Source organism: Cricetulus griseus, chromosome 2 (assembly GCF_003668045.3).
Source record: "Cricetulus griseus strain 17A/GY chromosome 2, alternate assembly CriGri-PICRH-1.0, whole genome shotgun sequence".
NCBI lineage: Eukaryota > Metazoa > Chordata > Mammalia > Rodentia > Cricetidae > Cricetulus > Cricetulus griseus.
The window spans coordinates 231,659,976-231,678,792 of record NC_048595.1 but is presented as its reverse complement, the minus strand read 5'-3'; the positions used below and the strand labels follow the sequence as shown (position 1 = coordinate 231,678,792).

Below are 18,817 nucleotides of genomic sequence, written 5' to 3'. Positions count from 1 at the left end.
TAGAAAAATTCAGCAAGCATCCCTGTGCAGATGCCTGTGCAAACATGAATGGCCAGGTCTGCCCTGTACCACCTCCTCCAGCCATTAGCAGAAACAGGAGCAAGCCAGGGAGTCATCAAAGTGTCATGACTGTTTAGGCAACTCTGAACATAGCATGAGTTCCTAGCTTCCTTGGGATATAATTCTATGAAAATTTAAGCAGATGGAAAAACAAAAAAACAAAAAAACAAAAACCCACTCACGTGACTAAGTGTTTTGAGGGAAGAGACTAGAGGTCCCAGTGTCCTTGGTTGTTCAAAATGGACTAGGACAACAACTTAAGGAATCTAGAATTCATGACATCTCAGGACCGGTGCTGGGCCTTCTTGGTAGAGCCCTCATGTGCCTTACAAATGACAAAAGCAAGACTCCATGACTAAATGGAAAAACAGCCAGGTGATAGCTATCAAAAAGCATATTTTTTAAAGCTCCCAAACCAGGTTTTCCTCTTTGCAGCAAAACTAATTCCGAGATCCTCAGGGCCTGAGCTGTAATGAGGCCTCACCTGCTGCCTGGCCACACGAGAGGATGGTGATAACCGTTCCTAACAGTATGCAGGGATTATCTGAAAGAATCACCCCAGTCCATCCAGGGACCAAGTGGCCATCATCTAAGAACTGAATGCTGGGAACCCCTGACACCCAGTGGAGGTACTGGTGTTAATTATAACTTTTAGAAATTCAATACTTCTCATCTGAATGAAGTGTGTCAGCACACAAATCGTGGAATGATGAATCTGAATAAAATTTTTTGTTGGCTGATTGCATTCGCAATACCTCTTGTGGTTGTAACAACATCTCAGAGGAAAAATAATGATGACACGACAATCTATGTAAATCAAGAACTGTGTGTGGGTTTATTTTACATTTGAGAAAACAGTGGATTTAATTGTGTGAACCAAAATGTACTGTACAATATTAATGACGGGACATCAAAATGTATAATTAATAGTGCATTGCTTGCTCTGTTTTTATTTATTTATTTTTGTCTGATAGTTCCTCTGAGAACATGCATCCGAGAAGATGCAGGTGCCAGTAAAATTCCTCTATTTAAATCAAGCTGCAGGAACTAAATTTTATCCAAAAATTGTGGTTTTACATTATATACACAGAAATTTAATATAAAATGACAATATAAAAAGTTAAAAGAGAAAGCATACAGCCAGAAGGTACAAAGAAAGTTGAATAGATTAAAATGATATGATATGTAACGTACAGGCGTGTGTAAGCTGATGCTGGCAATTTACAAGGATCCAACATTTGCCCCATTTTTTTGTTTTTTTTTTTTTCCTGTGTTTATTTTTTTTTTCATTTACCAATGCATCACGCTATAGAAAGGTCAGCTGGTACCAAAGCTTACATTTGTAAATAACTATAAACTGCAGTATTTTACAGGAAAAAAAAGAAATAGCATTTTTACACATTTTTTTAAATAATAAGCTTGCATACTTTTTTTTGCCAAAAGTGGCATTTTTCAGCATCCAGAGGGTTTGGGCATAGTGGCAACTGGGATACACTTTGTTTTTGTTTTGAACATATAAAGTTGTGGCTTCCTAACCCCGTGAGTCCTAGACAGCTCTCTGTCTCCAACTGCTGCATGCATGTCTTTTCACAAACCAGTCCTGCATATAAAAGCTCATTTTTAATTATTAAATAAGTTTTGTGTCTGACACAGCTTTTGATCCGAATGAGATGCCTTTAAGCGCCTTCTCCCCCTTTTCTCTATCTTTTTTATTTTTTTTTTATTTTTGAGTGAAAGGCACAGAGATACAAGTCCTCAAAGGGTTAAACTTGACACTACCAGGTCCTGTGACCTTTATTGTCATGGCAACTTCGTAATTTTAGGATGTCTCTTTATCGCTGCTGTTTGCATCTTTCCTTACCGCTAAACAATGTCTCCGAGCGTGCCCCACTATTTCCTACAAAAGATAGCTTAACATCAAGAACGGATGCTGACTGAAAATAAAGGTCAGACTTTGACTCACGGAAAAAAAGAAAAATAACATGCACAGGTCAGACAAAGAGCATATAAATATAACTACAAAATATGTGTAAGAAAAACCAAGTCCAGATACGATACGCAGTTCAGCAACAAAGGAGAGACTGATTTCAGCGGCTCAGGCCAGGCCTAGTGCAGCACGATGAGGATGGTAGTGAATTTCCGCAGTCACTTGCACACCTGGGCACTATTGCTTCTCTAGCTCGGTCACATAGATCAGGTGGTCCTCAGGCGACTTGCCGTGTGTCTTGCTAAGGTGCAGTTTCACTGCATGCTTGCTCGCAAAAGTTCGGTTGCAGAGCTTGCATTGGAATGTGGAGCCCAGGTCTTCCTCGGCTGACCCCAGCGGGCCCAGAGTCTTGTTGGCGAGAACTTTGGAGACGGTCTGCTGCTCTTGGATCTGACTAAGTGGCAGCTTGGAGAGGTCCTTCAAGCTGAAGCCCAGGTGCGTCTCCAGGTGGCTGATGTACGTGGAGGCAGTTCTGAACTGAGAGGCACAATCGCTACAAAAGAAAACAGGATGTCCTGTGTCGAGGTTCTTCAGGAACTTTGTTCCCCCTGTCCTCCGTAGCTGGTACTTGACATTGGCAAGCCAGTGACTGATGGTGGTCATGGAGAGCCCTGTGAATTTGGAGATGTGTACCCGCTCCTGAGGACCCAGGTCCGACATGATGTATTTGCCTTCTGCCGTCTCTCGAAGGCTGGAGGCAAACTGGGCCTGGAGGATGAGCAGGTGCTGTGGGTTCCAGTTAGACTGGCGCCCCTTTCTCTTGTGGACAGGTGACAGCTCATCCAGGGCCTCCTCAAAGCTGCTGCCGTCTGCATCTGACTTCTCCGACACCGTGGAGGGTGTTGAGGACTTGGGAGTCAGCCGGCCTGTGAGGTTCTTTACCATGTCTGAGATATCCATGAGGGCGCTCTCCCGAAGAGGTGAGGACACAGCATCAGCCACACCTGAAACCAGGGGCTTGTTCTTGGCCTTTGTCAGGTCAATGGGCTGGTCGCTGTTCTCATAGTAGTAGCGGTCGATGGCATCCGCCTGCTTGGCAGGGGTGGTAGGGTAGATGGGCTTGTCCAGCATGCTGTTGCTGATTTTATAGAGCATTGCCAGGGGGTCCAAAGAGGGGCTCACAGGCTTGGACACCTTCCCTAGGTGGGTGTTCATGATGGACTGCAGAGCGCTTAGGGGGTTGATGAAGGAAGGTTCTGGTGAGTGCTCTGTGATGATACCCAGGTTGCTGCAGCCATTGGTGACCTTGGCTTTAAGAGGCTCTGTACCATTAGGAGTGTGTGCATCCAATGGACCCTCTGTTTTGGCCTTCCCAGTTTCTACATCTGAGCTCTTCTTCTGTGGCTTACTCCCAGTCTCCTCTGACTTAGGAAGATCTTTATTCTCCTTCGCCACGGGGGAGGTGGCCTTGACAGGGGAGGCCTTCTCCTTCTCGATGGGCCTCTCCTCTTTCTTCACATTGACCTTGCCTGTGACCTTCTCCACTAACTCCTCCATGGCAGACACATTGCTCTTATGGGGTGGGGGCGTAAGTCTCCCTGGGGAGTGTAGGAGGGCATTGTGCTCTGTGGAGGACAGTGACTTCACACTGCTGGCATAAGATGGCTGTATCTGCACGCTCTGCACAGCCGACTGCAGCGGCTTCACTGTGCCCGGCAGCTGGTAGGCTGCGTGGATGCTGGGGTACCCGCCCCACGAGGGTGCACCGTTCTGGGCTTTACTGATGGCCGTGGACACAGTGTTCTCAAGTGACTTGAGGATATCTACACCCCCCTTGGGGCTCTCGTCCAGGTCTTCCTCCCGCAGGTACTGATAGAGGGTAGTGGGTTCAAACTTCTCAGTGGCATCTTCAGTCTCCTCCTTGATTTTTCTCTCTGCATCCCCAGCTGCTGGAGGAGCTTTCTCCTTCTCCTTCTCCTTCTCGGGCTCTTTCTTTTCTTCTGAGGCTACAGAGCCTGCAGGGGAGTCCGGCTGTTTCTTGATGCTAGAGGCAGGCAGCCGGGTGTGAGTAGTAGGGGGAAGGGGGATGGACTGTATCTTCTCTTCTACTACAGGGTCCAGCACCAGCTGTTTTCCTTTCTTGGAGGCAGAGGTTGTCACCTTTAAGAAGTGGCCAGTGACCATCATGTGGGCCGTGAGCTGCTGCAAGGTATCGTGGGAGCTGCCACATTCCATGCACTTGAGTATCTGGGCTTTGCGGGCCTCAAACTGCCATGTGTAACTAGCACCATTCTGGTAGCCATAACGGTTATTGGGCGTGACATATGGGTTAGCCGTTTTCTGGTCCTTGGACGACTCGCTCAGTGCAACCTCAGTGGCCATGCCTGTGGGCTCTGGGGAGCAAGGGGATGCCAGGTCATGAAGCGCTCGCTTCTTGGTGGACGGGACCAGTTTGGTGATGGCTGGCACAGGCTCTTTCAGAGGCACTTTCTGGTAATGCTTTGTTTTGATCATGTGGACACTGAGGTCTTGCAAGGACTCGAAGGAGTGTCCGCAGTACATGCACTTCAACACTTTCTGGGCATCCTCCTTTCCCTCCATCTCCATCAGGGAGCGCTTCCTGGGCTTGGACCACCGCTTGGTCTTCTCAGAGTCCTTGTCCCTGTTGTCATCTCGGTAGTGGCCCGTCTCATTCATGTGCACCGTCAGTTCCACCAGGGTGTCGTACGCCGCGCTGCAGTCTTTGCACCTAAACTTGCTGGCCCCTGTGAACACGGAGCCATAAAGCTTGTTATTCTGCCGGTAGAGCTGCACAGTGCTAAACAGGCTGGGCTCGGGAAGCAGCCCATACGACGAGGTCTGCTGCAGCGTCTTGGCCAGGGCAGCTTGGTGCCAGTCATACCCGGAGCTGCTGTTGTTACTGGTGGTGCTGTTGTGGCTGGTGCTGGTGCTGCAGCTGGTAATGGCTGTGGTGGCTGTGGTACAGGCGGTGCTGGCAGTACTGGTGGGGGGTGTGGGGGTAGGGGTGGAACTCTCCTTCTGGCTGGCATCGTTGTTGCTGGTGGTCGAACCTGACTTCTTTAAATCCAAAGCTAGGCTAGACCAGCAGGACTCTGAGAATAAGTTTGCATACACAGCTTTGATTTGTGCCAAGCTGTCCTGTGGGTAGGAGACACTCTCTGGACACTGTGGCTCCTCCTTCTCTTCTCTGGAGGAGGAGCTTTTGAAATGGGCCAGCTGGTCACTGCTCTCGCTGAAGGGCGAGCCATAGCCAGCATCGTGATTGGTGGCAGTGCTGACTGGGGAATTCTGATAGCTCTGGGGCTCTTTGATCTCTGTCTCTTCGCTGCACGCGAATTCGCTCTCCTGAATGTCCAGAGACAGCCCACCATCCTCCACGTGCTCCTCATCTATTTCGGCTGCCTTCAGTTCTTCCTCGGGAACATAAGCTAGGAGAGAAAAATGGAGCACAGTTAGGAGGAGTAAATCATCTTCAAGGACGCAGCCTCCCCGGCAGTTAGGTGATCTTTAAAAAGATGTTTTTCAACCAGGCTCCCAGACTACAAGGCCACCTCAACGTCAACTCCATGTGCCTGCCCACTGGACCACAGCAGGCCAGGAGTAAGGCTACCATCCCCCACAAAGTGCAGCTCTTCTCAGCACAGAAGACTAAATACTGCTCTCTCTAACTTCCTTTCTCCCTCTTCCTTCCCCCCTCCCTTCCTCTCTCAAGTAGCCCAGGTTAGCTTTGAACTCATCCTCTTGCTTCTACCAAACTAGCACCACCTTTCTTAAAGACAACTCCCACCAATGCCGGGGGGGGGGGGTACTCTTCCCACATGCTAACCTAGTTTGACTTGCAAGCCCCCTGTGATTTGTAGGTGGCAAATTTGTTGAAATCAGGAGGGACTCATCTCTCTTCTTAGAATGATATATTTCCCAGGCAATAGTCTATGGTTTCCACAAATAAAAATACTCCCTCCTGGCAAGCAGTGGAAATAATATGGTTTTTCACTAAAAAAAAAAATGCTTATCACATCGTGAGTCTGCTACTAGGACAAAACATAGTGCTACCTATGAAAGACTGCCAGAGGGTGACCAAGGCCACTGCCACATGCAAATACCCAAAGCATCACACACACACACACACACACACACACACACACACACACACACACACACAGCTAAAGGAAGAAATAAGACAAACATTCATCATATGGACAGATGTGGTCATCCACACCATGGAGCGTCATCTAGTTCTAGAAAGGAAAACACTGACCTCTGACCCTGCCAAGACATGGGTGAGCCTTGAAGATACCAAATGAAGGAAAATCGGTGACTTACAAAGGACAAAGACTGTCTTGTGCCCTCATGTAAGGCCTGTCCAGCAGTCAGGTTCATAAAGACAGTGGTGGGTGGCAGGGCCAGAGCTGGGATGAGGTCAGTGGGAAAATGATGTCTCATGGCTACGGTTGCTGTTTTGCAAGATGGAAAAGGCCTAGTTAGGAGACGGGGGTTGCAGCCCAGCAGCAAGAATGCTCTGGATTCTACTGAACTTGAAAAAAATGGTTAAATGGTCACTTTCATGTTGTGAATACTTTATCTTAGTAATTTTTAATTATGAAGGAGTATAGGCAGCAGTATAGGCCCCAATAGCTACCATGGGCCGACAGCTGCCTGCAGGACTTCAGGCTAAAGATACAAGGTGCCATGCAAAACCTTGATTCTTAAGATCATTTTAAAAGCTTTGATGTATCTTTCTACTGACATATTTTTACCACCTCTTAAACTTACTTGAGCAATCTCTCTCTCTCTCTCTCTCTCTCTCTCTCTCTCTCTCTCTCTCTCTCTCTCTCTCATCTGCCCTTCCTTTCTCTGACAGAAAATCTAGGTGACCTAGTGTTTCATGAATAACTAGGAGATTTGAGGCTGAGGTATTCTCCAGCAAGCCCCTATTAAAATGCACTGACGCGACCTGAGAGGGGCGTCTTATTAAACGTGATCATTCATTATCACATTATCAGAGCCAGATCCTAAGGGAGTGTGACAAAGAGCACAAGCATTTTCAGAGAGGAGTGACAGGAGGGACAAAGACTATCTCTGTGCCCCAAAGGAGGATGCCAGGGGCAGGCGAAGCACCAGGAATCTTCCACACCTGCAAATGGAAGGCTCCAGGCTTCAGAGGAATAGGCACTCACAGTACACAAATGATTGGCCCTATACACATAAACACACACGACAGTGCATGCACAATCACATGGTATGTGTGAGCTCATTTGTGACAGCACGGGTAATTTACATACATACATATATATGTCTATGTATATATGAGCATGCATATGACAGTGCATGCATAGTCACGCCATCTGGCTGAACACATGCACTATAAATGCATGCACAGCCATCCATATGTGCAAGGATAAATACAATAGGGCAGCACTATCATTCCTGTACATATAAGAACACATGACAGCACGTGCATGATCACTCCTGCAATACTTGACAGCATATTCACAGTCGCCTGTATTTACAAGTACACACATGATAGCAATACATTATACCATATTGCGATCCCATGTGTGACCACCCCACATGTATGAACATGCATATGGAAGTACCTGCATGTGTGGGGACATGTAGCTGCACATGCATGACCACCCCATACACAGAAACACACACATATGTACACACAGAGGGAGACCACTGAATCTGCCACATGGAGACCCTGAGGCCCTGCAGACCACCCATGCACACTACCTCTCTACACCCAAACTCAGCCCATCTCTGTGGGAAATCCCAGAGCAGTCAGAACATACATGCCCTGGTCCCTTCACAGCAGGGTGGAGTAGCAGTCCATTAATGAACCAGGAGTTGCAGTTCTGCTAATGCTGTACCACTAGCGTGAGGAAGGACTGACAGTGTGAGGCCTCGGGCTCTGTCTGTGGGCATCAATTGCTGTGTAGTTCTACAGCCCTGCTAGAAAACGGAAGGCTTACAACATTCTGAGACAACTTCCAGACCACACACGTTTCCATTTTGTCACAAGAGCTCAATGTTTAAGATATCCAGTCCTGGGGTACCACGTGCACCCACTGATAAGCCCCATTTCCCTCATAGGAAGCTGGCTGGGCTGTCCTGCCTGAGGAAAAGGTAAAGTATGGGCAGTGTGGCTGGAGTCTAGATCATGGGTATCTGGTATTGGTAGCCTCTTTCCATGCCATCCTACACATTTGCTTTCCCCTGTTCCAGCAGAAGTGTAGTCACAGAGACTACACCTTTCTCTACCCTTCTGAGTTTGCATGCTGAGGCTCCTACACTGAGCTGACATGTAAATTATGAACAATCCCACAATGCCAGCACAACAGAAAATGACCTAGGGTCATGGAACAGAGCCACAAAGAACAGGGCTCCCCACCCTAGGGACCATTCTCTGGAAGGTGGATGTAGAAGGGAAATGCCACACCTGCTCCTCAGAGCTTATGTCTCCCAGAAACTGAAGCAGGATGAGCATTTCACGGGGAGAGAAGGGGCAGGACCACCATGAAAGCTGGGCCTGGATGGCTGGGTTTCTCCCTGTCCCACTTAGCTCATCTACCTTGCAGACACACCTATCTGAAAATGACTTCTGGGAGTGGCAAAGGTCCACAGACCTCAGCGCTGGCATCCCTGTGTACCCTTGATGGCTCTGTGCCTCCTGAGTTGTTCCAATGCAGTATAGATGGCTGGCCCCGACCTCAACCTCAAAAGCCTGTGCAGGCCTGTGACCATCAAAGCCTTCCATGCGTCCTACACTGATCACCACAAGCCTGGAGCTTCCCCCAACTCACAGACACTGCCAGAGAAAGGCAAGGGTGCCGCCTTCCAGTGTTCTCAGAAACCATGTGTCAGCCACAGACGATGGCTCCAGCTGTGTGTGACACATGCCAAGGAACATGGGAGCTGTGTCCCACCAGTGGCCTTTGTAGCTTTGGATTAAAGCCTAGGAGGCACCAGACAGTTAAAGAAAAGAGAATATCAAATACCCACAGCAAAAAGGAGAGACATTTTAAAATCTGACACCTTTCTAGTTCAAAATCTTTAGTCTTCGATATGTGGCCTAAGATGGTACACGAAGCCTTTCTGGACAGCTTCACTGCATAGAACTTTTACCAAAATCCAAGTCTTCAATAGAGAGGGGCAGTCAAGGGAGCAGAAGCTCACTCCCAGAAGGAAATACCATTCAAACATTCAAAAACACGTTCTAGGACATAGCCAGTTGGTATAGCGCTCGACACGCAGGTATGAGAATCCGGGTCCGAGTTCAATCCTCAGAGCACATACATGTAAATGGCACGTTATAACCCAGCACTGGGAAGGAGGATGCATGTGGCTCCCTGGGGCTCACTTGTTAGCCAGCCTCACCTAATGAGGCTAATCAGGTCCTGAGGAACAACACCTGAGGCTGATCTCCAGCCTTAACAAGCACAAGCATATACATACACCTTCATATATGCACATTTGCATGCGCGCGTGCGCGCACACACACACACGATCTAATGGCCTGAAGAAAGTCAAAGACAACAAAGGCAGAATACAGTCGCATGGCCAGTACGATGGGAAACCCTTTTCAGTGCGTGTTAATGGTGGTTTCTCCGAGCTAATGGATGTGCGTGGTTTTCTGAGTGTTGGCTGAAGCGCCCCTTGGTAAATATTGATGTTTTCAAACTCTTCTCCAAAGTTTTCCATTTAATTCACACTAGCTACCACATGCCATTTCCGAAATCAGCTAGCCATATGTAGTGCTCCCTGAGCACCCACTGGGTAGAGCCACCAACAGGTCCAAGTAGCATAGAGAACAGTTTGTTCCTACTGGGCAGGGATGTCAGACTGCTGTGTCCATTGCTACTCTCACTTTTCTTGAATGTTGACCAATCAATCAGGGCTTCAGATAGTCAGATCCAATCAGATGTGGTCTCTCCCCTGGCTGTCCAGCATGCCCTCATCCACCTCCCCTGTCACTCTTCATTGCATGACCTCACTGAGTGGCCCCTCAGAAGACAGCTGCAGAGTCTTCCAGACAGGCAAACGGGTAGCCTGGACTTCTGGTTTTTAGTTGGCGAGGCTCACTCCAGCCTCCACCTCTAACTTCGTGTCTACCCTTGTATTGCATGTTCTTCCAATGCCTGATACCCAGAGACCTTCTATTTTTCAGCTTGAAATTTCACTTTTGTCCATGTTCCATAGTGTACTGTATCTATTTTTAATTAGTTGCTTTTTCACTATGACACATGAGGAGACACAAAACCTTGAGTGATAGCTGCAGACAGGCATACCTTTGCCCAGTGGTTTGAGGCTGCCTTTCTAGAGCAGCTGCTGAGCACCCAGCTCCACCTGTGACAACCTCCACTTCCAAATGCCACGGACACAGTCTTGGAATCCCCAGCCTGAACCCTAAAAAATCCAAAACCTGCAGAATTTCCTTTCAAAGTTCAATACCTACAGAGAATAGGGTGACCCAAGGCGCAGGATAAAGGCCATGAAGAATTCCCTATCCTGGATTCTGCAGGCCGACAGCAAGAAGGGCTTCTCATGCCCTGACTTTAATAGACACAAAAGCAGGCCTGTCCCAATCAGGGAAGGATGCACAAAAGGGCCCAAACTGCAATCCCTGTCATGCAAAAGCAGGTCAATCCCAGTGATCCTGGGATTTGGGGGTGACCCAAAGAAAAGGGTGCTCCCAAGATGCCTGGATATAGAGAAACGGGGTGTGCTTGTATTGACTGCACTTGTATCGATTGGGAGGGGGTCTATGTCGACTGTGGTTCCCTCCTAAGGACAGCCACCTTACTTATCTCCCTTTAACAGCAGTCTTCACAAAGAGAGGATGGAAGAAGGACAGACACAAGGCCTGTTGATCTTAGTAGAGAGTAAGCCCAACACACAAACTCACTCCCTGGGGTATTGATTCCTCCCAAAATCCAACCATGGCAACAAAGCAGCTTTTGAGGTTACAGAAATCATTGTGGCCATTATGCCCAACTCTGTTTATCTGTTGCTATGGTTTGGATGTTTGTGCCCCCAGAATTCACCTATGAAATCTAGTCATCAGTGTAAGGGGATTAGGAGAGACTTTGGGTGGTGACTAGGTCACAAGGGTGGATCCCACGTGAGTAGGATCAGGGTCCAACTAAAGAAAGGTCTACAGTGCTGCCTTGCCCCAACCTCCACAGCGGGACACAGTGAGATGAGTAAGATCTGCTGATACCTTAACCTGCATTTCTGGCTTCTGAATAGGAAGAAACTCAGCTTTCATTGCTTGTATCTCACCCAGTCTGTGATATTGTTACAGTGTCTGGAAGGCACCAAGACACCTGCTTGTCTTTGCTGCACCTGGAAGAGGTACACACAGAATGAACAACAACACATACTAACATGCCTGCCCAGTGATGTTTTTGTGCTTCTGTGGAAAAGGCACCCCAGCTCAGCCATATGTCACTCTCAACCTACCCGAGGGACAACAGGAAGAAAATGACAATCTGCCTGTCCCCATGGGAGCTAAACCAGTAGAGACAGTGTCCTGGTACCAGGTGTGACATGTGATGCAGAGATTATCTGGGGCCTTCTTTTCCTGTGCCTTTCATCAGCTTCATGGACTGTAAGAATGTTCCATAGCACCTAGGAAGAAAGGTAGGAAGCCCAACGTAGGTACTAAAGCAGCTTCCAGGGATCTTCCAAGGGCAGGGATAAACCCACATGGGTGAGAGCCTAGGGACTCCTTCCACCCCTGCTCTGTTTCCCTCGTTAGCCCATGTCATGAGATCAGCTGTGACAGGAAAGTGGCTGTTTAAAAGTATCAAATAAAAATCCCAGGTCTTTAGTCACTGCTTGGTGACTGACTGCCTTACAGTGAACACTAACTTTGCTATTGTATTGCCACCTGGTGAAACTATAATCAGACCAAATTGCATGTTTATCTACACCCAACTTTTTTTTAAACTGGCAAATGTGATACTCCTGAACAGATGGCCGATATATCAAAATACATTTACTCTAAGGGATTAATTCACAAAAGGGGCTCACACACACCTAAAGGACGGATGTGTGGCTTCAGTTCATCACAGAATCTTGCAAAACACAACTTCTTCCAAATTTATAATTGATCACTTGTAAAGTAACTTCACCTTTGCCATGGAGAGAGCAGGTGGTTTTGATGAGAGTCCAAATCTATCAGGGGAAAAAATGCAGAGAAAGCAGATACAGGCAAACACATCCTTCCCAGACTGAAAAGAACATAAAAATGTAAGCACAATACACATTAATGTGCTAGCATAGTTCTGATTGCTTGCAGGAAAGCTGACACTCTGCCCAGCAAGGCTGAAAGGCCACTTCTGCTCTGATGTGATAGGGACAAAAATGTTTCTATCACTTTTGCAAATTTTAGTTGCTGGTAGAGATTGTTAAAACACTTTGACTGATGCATTTGACTTGTAACGTAAGTCTTTCTTTACCTAAGCCCCAGTATAAGCCATCTTTAAGAACTGCAGGGTCACTAAATAAAAATGACCTCCCCTGAATTCCAATTTTAATTAGGAATCCATTGGTAACTGCCCTAAAATAAATACAATTTCTTCTTTCTTTCGGTGATCCAGAATTTAATTCAAAATTATCTTAGAAATAAGGAAGCATATTCCAAGACCCTTTCCAGTCTGCCCATAATCAAATCAGTACTAATCTGTTGTCTCACACAGGCTGCAGGTTACAACACAACATTACAAGAAGGGTAGTAGAGATACCACATAAAACGATGAAAAGCTTCTCAAGATGCTTTGAGGTGTCAGGAAGAAAAAGAAGAGGAACAGTACAGGAGAAACTTGGAAAGGCCAAGGGACCTGAGAGTGGACTGAGAAAAGTGGGAGATGCATGGCTCTCCTAGGCATTAGAGGACAGTGATGGGTTTCTTTAGCAGCTGCATGCATGCAGGAATACAACAGAACGTTTTCTGGTTCTACAAGGTCAAGTCTCACTCAAGATGTACGAACCCAAAGTCAAGCATCACTTAGTCGAAACCCCAAGTCTGAAAGGACAGGACCCCTTCCCCCATCCTAAGGCAGAGGAAGACTCTAGGTCTATTCACCCAGAGCCTGGGACCCCCAGCCTAGTAGTGTCTGGCACCCTAAACAGTGACTTTAATCAACAGGTAGGACTCCCCTGATAGAAGACAGAAAATCATGACTGGGGACCAGGGTCTTGACCTGACTTACACCTCAACCAACGTGAAAAGCCTGTGAAGAATGCCACCAGACCACAATCATCCTTGGTCCCTGTCACACTGATTAAGTCTTCTATAAAGTTCCTTCTGAAGGCCTCAGCTGGGGGTCTTAAGACTTGAGAATGGGAGGAAAATAAACAGGGCCTTCACGATGCCAGAAACCACAGCACACTTCCCAGAATTGTATCTCCAACATAAAGATTAAGTGTCTTATCTTCTAAGACACACTGGTTAGAGAATGTCCCTTGCACTGATGCCAGCTGGTAACAGGACACAGTGGGTGCTGAGGAGTCAGGATGGACACCATGTTAGGGTACCTTTTCATCTTTAAGTATGCCACGGGTAGATATGGGTTTTCTATGAACATGGTGAACCATGAGCCAGCATCGCCCACAATTGCTCCTATACCTGGTCAGAAACTACGCACAAGGTCACACAGCAATAGACTTCCCTTAAGTAGCTCTAATAACAATACCGGTGTCTGAATTGAATTTTATCTGCCCTGTCACGACAGAGGATGTAATTTTATCAGACTAAATTAGGCTTATTTTTACTATTATCAGTGAATCCTCATAATTGCTTTCAAAGATGCTTTCTTAAAAGATTTTTTTTTTAAACAGGGGGAGGAGAGAACTTTCTAATTCAGCTAATGGGATTATTTATCACCGTCCTTTGTTTTCACTACATGTGACACATTTCTAAAAATCTTTTGTTTTATACAGGCTACAGTTTTCCAAAAATCTTTCATTCTCATGTGTGCAAATATACTGGAAAACAGTATATTTGTAGAGATTGCTATTTCTACAGATGAAACTGTGAGAACAAAATACTTCACAAGGTGAATGGATATAATTTTTGTCCTAACGGGTTTTTTAGAGAAAGAGTCTGATGAACCCCAGGAAATTCATCTCCTGGTTGCATTTTCTCCAGGAACCCCTGCCCCAGCACCATCCACACACCCCTGCCTCTCCCCACCCCCAACATGAAAATCTGATGAATGAGCAGCCAGGAATTGATAACTGCAGTATAAAATTCTCCCTTCACAATTACTTACAGAAATAAATGACATTTTCCCCATCAACTAAAACAAAGACTCCGAATCATCGTTTCTGCTATTTCTTTTTGTGTCAAAACAGCTTTGCTAGCACTCCTCTCCCCCGCCCTTCCTGAGCATAACACAGTGGTGCCAATTGTGACAGTGTGAACACAGACAGTATGTCCTGCTGTGGGGACAGTGGCATAGGAAGCTGTCTCACAGGCCACAAGAGCAAATACAGACCAGCAGCACAGAAGAGGCTATAGGCCAGTGCATGCATGTATGCAATGCAAACCTGGAAAACTTCTCATCCCCACTGTGCCCAAGTCAGGAATGGGAGAGAGGAATCTACAATCAGACTCCATTAAAAAAAATTAAACCCTGTTAATATTTTTTGTCATAAAATGTGCCTTCTGGATGCCAATGTGTCCCTAAAGATGTGCTGTCATCCCGAGCCACATTAGAGTCTGTGTGTTCTAATATGAGTGGACAGAAGGCAATGTATACAGCCCTGTTACAGCTTAATGTGACACCAACCATGTGTGCCTTGATGGCTTACAACGTAAATACACACATATTGTCTGAAAAAAATATTTTCATCTCAAATCCTAACTATATATAATGAGGCACAAACATTGTATCTTTGGCAAATTAGATAAAAACTATATTTCTCTATTTGAAGCCCAACATTGTTAAAAACATCTTTGTTTCTTTAGAGAAAACACAGCTCACTCTTGTCAACAGTCACTTTAAGGATAGTGAGAAGTGACAGCTGTATTTGGGGTTTTTTTGTTTTTTTTTTTTGTTTGTTTGTTTGTTTTTAATGGCTGGATGTAGTAAAGTTCTGAATTCCCTTGAGCCTTAACACTGGCTCTGAGCAATTAGGTCTGTATCCCCCCCCCAACATGCATCTTAATCTGCACCCCAGTTAATGCACCAAGTAAAGGTGTGTTCCTGAGCCACCCTGTTTTGTATTCCATCAGAGGTGAATGCTCCCAGAATTCTGCCTCATCATCACCATTGTTCCTTGGATAGAGGCACAAAAGTGTGGATGCTCAGTTCAACAAGCTGAGGCAACAATAGAAGAGAGGCTTCCAGGAGCACGCTCTGCTCTCTAAGACCCAGTGTGGAATACACTGTGGAAAATCAGGCCTTTCCAAGCTGGTTGCCCCCAATACCCTGCAACGGACAGAGTAGCATACACCTGTGGCTACACCCTCCGACAGGAAGCATTTGGGGAACAGTGGAAGGCATCCTCAAGGAAAGAACACTCTAAATGTGGGGGGCTGGAATCTTTTACTTACTGGTCTTCAGTACGGCACAACAGCCTGGTTGACCAGATGTTTTCACTACCGTGTGTGTTGTACCTACATGTAAAGTGTACACATGTATTCATGTGCTCATGCACACATACAACATGTGTGCATGTTTGTGAAAGCCAGAAGTGTCTTTCTCGATTGTTCTTTACTGAATTTATTGAAACAGATTCTTCTGCTGAATCCAGGGCTCACTGATTTTGCTGGTTGCTGGGAATACAGGCGCACCTGCCCAGTGAGTCGGGTGCTTTATCTACTAAGTCATTTTCCCATTCCTGAGGGTTTTCCCTTTTTACCCGTGTGGATGTCAAGCAATACCATCTGGGTAGGAGACAGTAGTGATTCTGGACACAGACTCCAAATTCATGTGCTAGTTTCCACACCCAGGGGCTCCTGGGCACACCTGAACATCCCTTGCTAGCAGCCAGCAGCCTGCTGCTGCTCTAGAGGTACAGGGGTTTTATAGAGTATGTGGCAGCAAAGAGCTAAGTTCCACTTTAGAAATATTTCCAAATAGCATCAGCAATTCATATAAAATGGCTCTTCGAAGAAGCAACTTCCGGATACACACGTTGATTCTACCAGCAAAGAAACAGCCATTCCCAAAGCAGATTGTTTATAATTAACAAGGAAATAAGTGAGGAGGACAGCAGTGGTTCCTCCCTTTACATCTCAGACAGGATCCTCCACCACCAAGGAAGCTCTCCCTAGTGGTTTCTGCAGCTGGAGATGACCCTCGCCATACCCCATTAGAGGAACACACAGATGCAGAGCCCCCAACTTCTCCCTCCCGGGCTCCCTCGCAGTGAAGAGAGTACGTTATTAGCAAAGGTCTGCCAGAGAGACTGAGGTGCTGTGCGGTTCTACAGTGATTCTATCTTGGAGACTCACTGGCTCTTCCTCTTCCATCTGATAAACTATCCATCCCAGCATTCTCATTAGGCTCCCATCACCAAAGGGAGTGGAGATGAATCCGTCTGGACCCCCTCCCCTTTCCTCTCTGTCGGATGATTTCATTGAAATGTTCATTTTCATCCCTGCCGGCAACATTAGAATGGAAGTATTTAACCTGTTTCCATTACTTATACAAATTGCCATTATGGGGTAGGACAGATGTTAGAATCACGCCATGTAACTAACTTCCGTACATCCTTTACGGGAGTGCGAGGAGCAGGAAGGCGGCTGGATCACATTATCTGACTCCATCATATGCTCTCCGCTACCGGATTCATTAACTTTGTGCATCAGCTTTTGCACTTTCTGTGTGAAAATTCCCAGGCTGTTTGGACTCACTTAATTTGGAGAGAGAAACCTTAGTGGGAGGGTAATGTTTTGATCAGGTGTGTTGGGAGAGTGGGGAGGAGGGTAAGGGTGAGGGGAGGAGGGAGGAGCAGGAAGAAAGAACTTGGAAGGGGAAACACCTTGTCGAAATGTTCCCTTCCCTGGGGAATGATGAAAGGGAAGTCGGCTGGAGCCCCTGGTGCTCAAAGATGGCTGTCACTTCATATAGGCACAGGCATGACTCACCTCGACAGGTGACACCCGTGGTGGAGCAACATCTTGCTGCATTATTGAGCATGCTAGGATGGGACTAGCAAGACTGCAGGCCCAGGATGCCTGGGGCACCCAAGGAGGGAAATCAGCAGGTGAGTGGATTTCACTTCATTTGCCTCCTTGAGAAGGAGGAAAAGGGCACAGAAGCCACTGTCCAGGCTCTGAACATTCTTCCCAGACACCCAAACTCTTGGGAAGATATTTATTGCCCACAGACTAGTTGAGACTTGGATTTAAATTTTGTATGTTGAACACCAATTCCTAGTCCTAGGACATTTCCCCACTGAACATGTCCAGATACCAGCTAGAGGCAATATGCTTAGCAACAGGACTTCTAGGGAAAGACTCTAAAGTGAAAGCTTCATTTGTAAGAAACCAACAAATTATTATATTCCTCCTTTATTTGTGGAGTGTAAGAAACTGACAAATTATATTCCTCCTGTTTATAAAGGAGAGTCCTCCTAAGAGCAGCTGGTGCCCACAACAACAGCCCCACTAATTCTCATGCTGCCCGCTTTCCCTCCCTTTTCCTCCCCTGGTTCTGCCCATGAAACCATTGGAAGGAAATGCTGAGTGTGCTTATGCCAATGATGATGATACAAGATGATATTTGCTGGTAGAAGAAAGAGAAAGTATACTCAAAGAATCTAAACAACAGAGCAGGAGTAGGTGCCAAAGCACAAGATGGCAGAGCCACGTGCGTGCAGGGAAAAGGACATATGATGCTAACAGATCTCAAGTAACTACAGGACTGGCTGAAACAAAACCTCACATGCACGAACACACACACACACATACACACACACACACATTCCTCTCTAGAAGAAGGAAGCCCACCTGTCAGCACTCTTGCTCTCTCTCTCTCTCTCTCTCTCTCTCTCTCTCTCTCTCTCTCTCTCTCTCTCTCTCTCACACACACACACACACACACACACACACATACTCTCTCTCTCTCACACACACACATGCATGTGTGCACGCACACCCACACTCCTCTCTAGAAGGAGAAGAAAGCACACCACTGTCAGCTCCGGTATTTTCTCTCCAGTGGCAACAGTGAAACCCAATGCTAAAGAGAAAAAAGCCACATTATCTCGATGGAAAAGAGTTCCCTTTGAGACGAGGATTTCCTCACTACAGGAGCAGCTTATCTGGAGAATGAAGGATATAGCATCATCTTGAGGGAAACAACTGACTTGTTCTGGGGTTAGCACCACATGCCCACAGAGCATCTCAACGGCACTGGGTCTGGCATGCTAAGACCACTTACCACATGGCAAGACCACTGTGGCAGAGGATTCTTCATGAGCCTACACTCTGGACCAGGCACTGCACCAAGCACCAAGCACCAAGCACGCCTTCATACCTCTCTCTGTCTTGAAATCACATCCTAAAAACACTCTGCCTATTTCCAGGGGCAGAAACTGAGGCACAGAGCTTAAGTAAGAAAATGCACAGTCAGGTATATGCAAAGACCTCTCTCCAGAAAGCTGTTCCCAACCCCAGGCTCTTGATACAGCCATGTTGTTGCTAAGTGGCATCATTTCCCACCAACAACAGTGAGAGTCTTGAGTTCAAAACAGAATTTAATGCAAAGTCTCAATCTCCACTGAGGTCAGCAACACTACAGCCCTCGTCATCAAGGGCTGCAGTGCAGGACACTTGAAGGCCTGCCA

The 18,817-nt window shown here is 46.7% G+C and overlaps 1 protein-coding gene across 2 annotated transcripts in view; it reads right to left on the bottom strand.

Annotated features, from left to right (window-relative positions):
- Positions 1-870: 870 nt before the first annotated feature.
- Tshz1 (teashirt zinc finger homeobox 1) overlaps positions 871-18,817 on the bottom strand; it is a 70,776-nt gene continuing 52,829 nt past the window's right edge. The window contains exons 1-3 of one of the 2 annotated variants that reach the window (XM_035440300.1): positions 12,053-12,194; positions 11,474-11,641; positions 871-5,436 (exon numbers count right to left, since the gene is read on the bottom strand). In XM_035440300.1, coding sequence (XP_035296191.1) covers positions 2,225-5,436; positions 11,474-11,516 — 3,255 coding nt within the window. In that variant the 5' untranslated portion in view covers positions 11,517-11,641; positions 12,053-12,194 and the 3' untranslated portion in view covers positions 871-2,224. Of the gene's footprint in view, positions 5,437-11,473; positions 11,642-12,052; positions 12,195-18,817 lie in introns of those variants that run through there. The other variant, XM_027403713.2, reaches the window with a different exon arrangement.